At 40.5% G+C, this 6735-nt stretch overlaps 3 protein-coding genes across 3 annotated transcripts; 2 read left to right on the forward strand and 1 right to left on the reverse strand.

Moving 5' to 3' along the window:
- Positions 1-814: 814 nt before the first annotated feature.
- Positions 815-2130, forward strand: LOC104952423 (dynein heavy chain 1, axonemal-like; the record flags this gene model as incomplete). The annotated part of the gene is made up of 4 exons (XM_010779238.1): positions 815-978; positions 1547-1660; positions 1738-1926; positions 2013-2130. Coding segments are annotated over 4 exons (585 nt in total), but the record flags the coding sequence as incomplete, so codon positions are not given.
- Positions 2131-2591: 461 nt separating this feature from the next.
- On the forward strand, positions 2592-4242 carry LOC104952424 (dynein heavy chain 1, axonemal-like). Its single transcript, XM_010779239.1, has 4 exons — positions 2592-2745; positions 3089-3262; positions 3357-3386; positions 4052-4242. Exons 1-4 carry the CDS (start codon positions 2652-2654, stop codon positions 4240-4242), a joined length of 489 nt encoding a protein of 162 aa, XP_010777541.1. The 5' UTR covers positions 2592-2651.
- Positions 4243-4389: 147 nt separating this feature from the next.
- On the reverse strand, positions 4390-6588 carry LOC104952425 (dynein heavy chain 1, axonemal-like). Its single transcript, XM_010779240.1, has 8 exons — positions 6480-6588; positions 6250-6399; positions 6012-6098; positions 5699-5885; positions 5220-5311; positions 4899-5053; positions 4626-4803; positions 4390-4398 (listed from the first exon to the last, which is right to left on the reverse strand). Exons 1-8 carry the CDS (start codon positions 6579-6581, stop codon positions 4390-4392), a joined length of 960 nt encoding a protein of 319 aa, XP_010777542.1. The 5' UTR covers positions 6582-6588.
- Positions 6589-6735: the final 147 nt, after the last annotated feature.

Below are 6735 nucleotides of genomic sequence, written 5' to 3' on the forward strand. Positions count from 1 at the left end.
CATCTCCTATCTCCTCTCTCCTCTCCTCCTCTCCTCTCCTCTCCTCTCTCCTCTCCTCTCTCCTCTCCTCTCCCCTCCTCTCCTCTCCTCTCCTTTCATCTCCTCTCCAGATACTTCACCTCTTCAGATTTGTAAACTAATAGAGCATAGGATATTTTCCATTTCAGATTTAAAAAAAGGGAAATTAACTGAAATAAGGGTCTTTCAGGGAACTACACATCTGTCTAACTCTTAAGTGTTATCAAATTACATTTCCCAAAGGCCTCATAGAACAAAAAAAAGACTCTTTCAATTACAAAGATATCATACATGATGTATGCCCAATAAGTCGGGTGTCTGGCTTAAGTCATTTCTTTATTTAATTACATGTTCAAGCATCTACACTCAGTCATCTATATAAGTATGTTGTTGAACTGTTGATGGATATTAAATGAAATAGCCCTGGAGTTTATCGCAGTTCAAATGTTTTTTTTTCTCCCAAATGTATTAAATATTTTGTATAAATCTTGCAAAAAAGTTATAACTTTAGGAGAGGCTTCTGAGCATTTGTGATAAAGTATGTACTGAGAGCCAAAGGCTTTCCGATAGGTTGAGCTTCATAACCTTGATTGACATTCACAATATTTACAATCTACAGTATACTTTAAAAAGATTTTTTTTGCATTTGGTACTTTTTAAAGACTTGGAGTTCCTTGTATAGTCTTGCAGTATTGAACATTATAAACACGATATTATTTAAACTCCCATTTGAATTGATCATTGTGCACACCACAGTCTGCTGACATCCTAAAGGCTTCCCCTCTTGTTTCTGAAGCTGGGCGACTTGGTGCAGCTGGTGAGAGGACCTCTGTCTAAGATGCAGCGGGCGGTGCTGTCTGCCCTCATCGTCATAGAGGTCCACGCTAAGGAGGTTGCAGCCAAACTGGTGGAGCTGCAGGTCTCCAGCATCAATGACTTTGAGTGGATCAGCCAGCTCAGGTTGGCTGTTTGTATTTTGATGTCTCTTTGCTCTTTGGTTCGGTAACTCCTGACGTTGCAGTCCACTTTATCTGTCACAGCTTCTTTCCTGCGCTTCTAAAAGCCACTATAGAAGCATTTCAAAAAGATATGTCCAACACGTTATCCTTCCAGTTATTAGTTTATTCAAAGTCAAAACATGTCCAGCTTGTGATGCTGGATTGATGGTATGCTGCTCGTGTGGTTAATCAAAATAAAATAAAATAGTTTCCACACACATTCAACAAAGAAATTATGCATATACAAGATATAAATTAATAAAAACAGAAGAGGCATACCTCAAATAACATTACAGCAAACATTTATTTATTTTTGCCGGATGATTACGGTTGAGAACTGTGTCTTGTTGGCACACAGATTGCCAAATATAGCCCTATAATTGGCTGGGAATTGTAGTCTTTTATCTTAATGGACTGCATTTGACTCCACTAGGTGGCAATATTATTCTCACAAAACTAGCTCTAACACTAAATGTGTGCAATACTGTGGATGCAGAATGAGAATGACACTGATGTGATGCTGTTTGTAGATATTACTGGACAAAAAATGACTTGTACATCCGGGCAGTGAATGCAGAGTTTTTGTACGGATACGAGTACCTTGGTAACTCCGGACGTCTGGTCATCACCCCGCTCACTGACAGGTAGGTGTAAAGTATAATGTTTTCTACTCTGTTTTGTATCGTTCTCCCTTTAATACACTATTCCCTGCCCCTTCCAGATGCTACCTGACCCTAACAGGAGCTCTACACCTGAAGTTCGGGGGGGCTCCTGCAGGTCCAGCAGGGACAGGGAAGACAGAAACCACTAAAGATCTGGGAAAGGCACTGGCTATCCAGACCGTTGTTTTCAACTGCTCTGATCAGCTGGACTTCATTGCTATGGGCAAGCTTCTCAAAGGACTGGCCAGGTGAGAGGCAGTAACTAAAGTGTGAAAGAAAATCTGTAGCTAACCACATTCATGGATGCCTTCTTGCCTGTCTGCCTTTTCCGCAGCTCCGGGGCCTGGGCATGCTTTGATGAGTTTAATCGTATTGATGTGGAGGTGTTGTCTGTTGTGGCGCAGCAGATCACCACCATACAAAAAGCCCAAATGCAAAGGGTGAGAAGCTGATTCACTAGAAATGCATTTACTTTTCAACAGAGTGCTTGTGTTATGCATAAGTGCAGTCTGTATTTCCATGTACATATTGTATATACTGTATGTTGTATTTCTAGTGCATTTAAAAAGACGTTTGTTTGTTTTGCTGTATTAGTTTGATATGTTTTATATTTTTGAGTTGAATAACCTTAACTATGTTATATAATGTAATGTAAAAACCAACATAGGTTATCATGTTTCAGTCATCTGTTAAGCATTAAACATGGTATTATTGTTTTTATTATTATTACTAAACAGTTTAATATCATACATTGCTAGTTTTGACATTTGTAAATATTGTTTTATACAAGCAAAGAATCAGATTTTTTTTTTTCATTCCACACATAGAGGCAGCCTTTTTAATCCCTATCAAGTGTGTGTGTGTGTGTGTGTGTGTGTGTGTGTGTGTGTGTGTGTGTGTGTGTGTCAGGCGGAAAGGAGTGTTTGGACCTCCAATAGGAAAGCACTTCATCTTGTTCATTGATGACCTGAACATGCCCATGTTGGAGACCTATGGCGCTCAGCCTCCGATTGAGCTGCTGAGGCAGTGGATGGACCATGGAGGCTGGTACGACAGGAAACAGATAGGTGAGAATACTGGAGGCCTTTTCCCATCATGGGTTCCTTTACTTTTGATTTTCATTGTTGCCTATCGCACTAACAGTACATTGCTCTAGAGTGTTTCTTCATGTCTTAATTATCCGTTATGGGAAGATAATGTGTTTGGTTATGTGTGTTAGTACAGTATGTGTATCCATCTCACTATCTATTCATTGCTAATCCTGCATACTACTGGACCCATCAGCCTTATACATATTTCTCCCTTTCTCATTTATGAAAACCTATATCATTGACTTTTGTATAACGTTACTGACTGCTGGCATCTCTTCAGATTGAGCTTCTTTGTTGTTTTCCTGTCTTTTCTGAACAGGGACATTCAGGCAAATAGTGGACATCAATTTTGCCTGTGCCATGGGACCCCCAGGTGGAGGCCGAAACCCCATCACCCAGCGCTTCACACGCCACTTCAACTTCTTGTCCTTCACTGAAATGGACGATGCCAGCAAGAAAACTATTTTCTCCACCATTCTGGGCGGTTGGATGAGTGAGTCGGGGGTTCTCTCGTTAGTGACTACAAACATTAGTCTGTACAAAAATAATTAATACAGTTTCTAACTTAATCTTTGTGCTTTTTACAGATGGATGTATGAGTAAGAGAGAACCAGGCAGTAAGTCAGGGACAGAGAGAACATCATTAGATTAGGAGTGTAGAGTGTCAGTTATAATCAGTCAGTATATGAGGCGATACAAAACTGAAATGTCTGACTAATTGTCATTTTAAGCCATAATATACATAAAGCTAATTTAAAAGGCACACTTGAAAACAACAAGTGTTGACCAGAGTTTGTGGATGTGTCTTCTGATAAAATATCGTCTCGAAATCCAGTTAATAGATTTTCATATTATTAATATAAAACATATATAAAACAGCTTTTAGTTATTATGCCCCAACAATTTGGAACAAACTGCCTAAATCGTGCACGTCCGCCGAAACACTTCCTATTTTTAAATCCCGACTAAAAACGCACCTATTTGCCGCTGCTTTTAATTGCGCTGCCCATACTCACACTACAGTATGCCTTTTCAGTCATGTATTCTGTACCTGCTGTGTTTATTTATTTAATTTATTTCATTACCTTTGCTTATTTATTATGCCTGTTTTTAAATGCCTTTTTAATAATGTATTTATGCTGTATTTGTTCTTAAATGTTGTTTGCTTTTAATCTGTATAGCACTTTGAATCGCCACGTGCTGAAAAGTGCTATATAAATAAAATTGCCTTGCCTTGCCTTGCCTAATATTATCCCTTCTATACTGCAATTCTTTCCATCAGGACCTGTGCCAGCCATCCAGCCTCTGAATGAGCATCTCGTAGACGCTACAATCCGAGTCTACTCCACCATCACCTCCCAGCTCCTCCCGACTCCAGCCAAGTCCCATTACACCTTCAACCTCAGAGACCTGTCCAAAGTCTTCCAGGGCATCCTCATGGCTGAGGCTGGGATGATAGAGGTAGTCAGATGATCTAACAGAATCTAATTAATTTGACAGAATAACATTACAATTGTTGAAAAATCCGGTACCACTTTACAATGAGACTACCCTTATAAAGGTTTCATAAAGGGTTTATAATTAGGTTGTAAACACTTTATTAATCATTAAGAACCATTTTTATGAAACCTTTATAAGGGTAGTCTCATTGTAAAGTGGTACCGGATTTTNAGGGCCTCGCTTATGACGCACACCTGCACACCTGTTAGCCTGTTCCACCATTCTTCGTTTTCTGAAGGAAGTGACTCGGAAGACATGTCCTACGAAGGAAGCGTCCTCGACATTGAGAAACACCCATTGTATACTGTGTGTTTAGCAACAGGGAGAAAATGAAGACTGTGAAAAGGTAAACTTACCTCACTGAGCTTGATGATTTCCCCCGAGCTGAGGCACAGTTTCTTGTTGTCATCGAGCACAGTGTTCATGTTCTCAATCCAAACTGCGTCCACTGGCCCATCAAACATATACCACTTTTTCACAGTGTCCATGGATGATGCACCTGCACGGATAACAGCGGAGAGGATGCCATCTGTCCTGTAGGGGTGGAGAAAAGTGTGTCTGTTTATAGTATATGTTGGTATTTGTAAACGTTTATTTTCGTAGTTTTTGAGGAAGACATTATAACTTACCACTCGTGTGTGAGCAGGTCAAACTCCCCGTAGAGCTGTCCCATGGTGATAGACTTTGGGTTGAGGACATATATCTGAATCGCTTCGTACACATCGCCGCTCACAGAGGGCTGGCCCTTCAGAGCTGTTATCGCCGCACCTAGAACCTCATAACACTAACACAGACAGACAGACAGACAGACAGACAGACAGACAGACAGACAGACAGACAGACAGAAAGACAGACAGACAGACAGACAGACACAACAGTGATGCTTACATGCAAAAACAAAAATAATTTCCAACGTTGGAGGACTGTGATTTAAACTGTAAACAAGTTACCTTGGTTTTACCGGATCCAGAGGGTCCCACCAACATCAGGCCGTGTCTCACCACAGTGGTCTCATACAGCTGAATACACTTAGAAATAAACCCTGCAAACACAACAGTACTTTTAAATACTCATCCTAAAAATACAGGGACCTTCGACAACAAATCAGAGCCTTTATAGATACAACAGATATATATATCACGGAGCCGTGGAAGGGACATAATACTACGAGGAAAATCTCAAAATATCCCTAGATTAAAAGTGTCCAATTTACTTTTTAAAAAAAAATAGTTTTCTGTGCATTTCAGGGAAAAGTTTGACTTCATAAATTAATCTCAGATAATATCACAAATGTTTTCTTTTATAATTTCCACTTTAATCCCAGAAGTTTAGATGTTCCTCTTTGCTCTTGGCCTACCGTGGCCCTAATAGTTGTCATAGGTACTTGGAAATCTGAGAACATAATTTCAGTGCTTTCAGCAACACTAACCATCCACATCTTTGAGGTTCTTCTTGGTGCAGATATCACGCATGGACTCCTCCAGTGTGCCGTAGTCGATTGGCTCCTGTTTTGTCTTTGGGAAAAGATCGGACACAATACCGTTGAAGAGCTTCAGGTCGTCCTGTAAAAACTTTGGTACGTTGACATCTTGAATGGCTCGCAGACAGATCAGCTCCTGGGAGGTTGCAGAAGAATGAGATATTTAAAAGGAGGGGTATTTTTTTTAGGGGTATATCATTTAATATTTGCGTCATATTTCTTAAACATTATTGCCATTATGAACAGAAGAAACATTTTATACCTCGTTCATATTAGGATTTTCTCTCTTGAGGTTTCCAGCAGCTGAGATCACAGTCTTCACCGCTCTCATACCGAAGTCATAATGATCCTTCATATAAACAAGAGCAAGAGTCAGTCAAAGTATATTATTACCTACAGCGATTTCCCTTTCAAATTAGCGCATTTTTCTTGGGATATATAACATGTATTTGGACATTAAACCGATCCTAATTCTGATCTTCTTCAAGTCCATACGAAACCTGAGCGCTGAGCTGTTCGGAGGAGAGCTTGAAGGTGGTGGTGATCTTCTTGGAGAGGATTTTGGCATCACTGAAGCCAAATGAGTACAAGGAGATCTCAGCAATCATAGCGTAGTCAGGTACCATCATCGCCACGGGACGAAACAGTGCCTGTAGAGTGTAACATTTGATTAACCCCCATCTGCTTATCTTTGGTGTGACACAGCGAATTCAAAATGATCTTTTCAAACCTTGAGATTGTCAGGCAGCTCCGTGCGTCCGGCGTACCCAGGATTCATGGTGATGAACACGGCGCAGGACTGGACAAGAGGGATCTCTGCCCCCTCAAACATGAACCGCTCTGCCTACACACACACACACACACACACACACACACACACACACACACACACACACACACACACACACACACACACACACACACACACACACACACACAGGGATTAAAAAGGCTGCCTCTATGTGTGGAATGAAAAAAAAAAATCT

Source organism: Notothenia coriiceps, unplaced genomic scaffold (genome assembly GCF_000735185.1).
Source record: "Notothenia coriiceps isolate Sejong01 unplaced genomic scaffold, NC01 NC01_scaffold00020010, whole genome shotgun sequence".
Lineage (NCBI taxonomy): Eukaryota > Metazoa > Chordata > Actinopteri > Perciformes > Nototheniidae > Notothenia > Notothenia coriiceps.

What these genes read in the sequence shown, in the direction of transcription:
- LOC104952425 (XM_010779240.1), bottom strand. Translation starts at nt 6,581, where the DNA reads ATGTTTGAGGGGGCAGAGATCCCTCTTGTCCAGTCCTGCGCCGTGTTC. An exon ending in GAACCTCAAAGATGTGGATG is followed by an intron (nt 5,312 to 5,698) that starts GTTAGTGTTGCT and finishes TTGTGTTTGCAG; the next exon opens with GGTTTATTTCTAAGTGTATT. An exon ending in GACCTGCTCACACACGAGTG is followed by an intron (nt 4,804 to 4,898) that starts GTAAGTTATAAT and finishes CCACCCCTACAG; the next exon opens with GACAGATGGCATCCTCTCCG.
- LOC104952424 (XM_010779239.1), top strand. Translation starts at nt 2,652, where the DNA reads ATGCCCATGTTGGAGACCTATGGCGCTCAGCCTCCGATTGAGCTGCTG. An exon ending in GTACGACAGGAAACAGATAG is followed by an intron (nt 2,746 to 3,088) that starts GTGAGAATACTG and finishes TTTTCTGAACAG; the next exon opens with GGACATTCAGGCAAATAGTG. An exon ending in GAGTAAGAGAGAACCAGGCA is followed by an intron (nt 3,387 to 4,051) that starts GTAAGTCAGGGA and finishes TCTTTCCATCAG; the next exon opens with GACCTGTGCCAGCCATCCAG.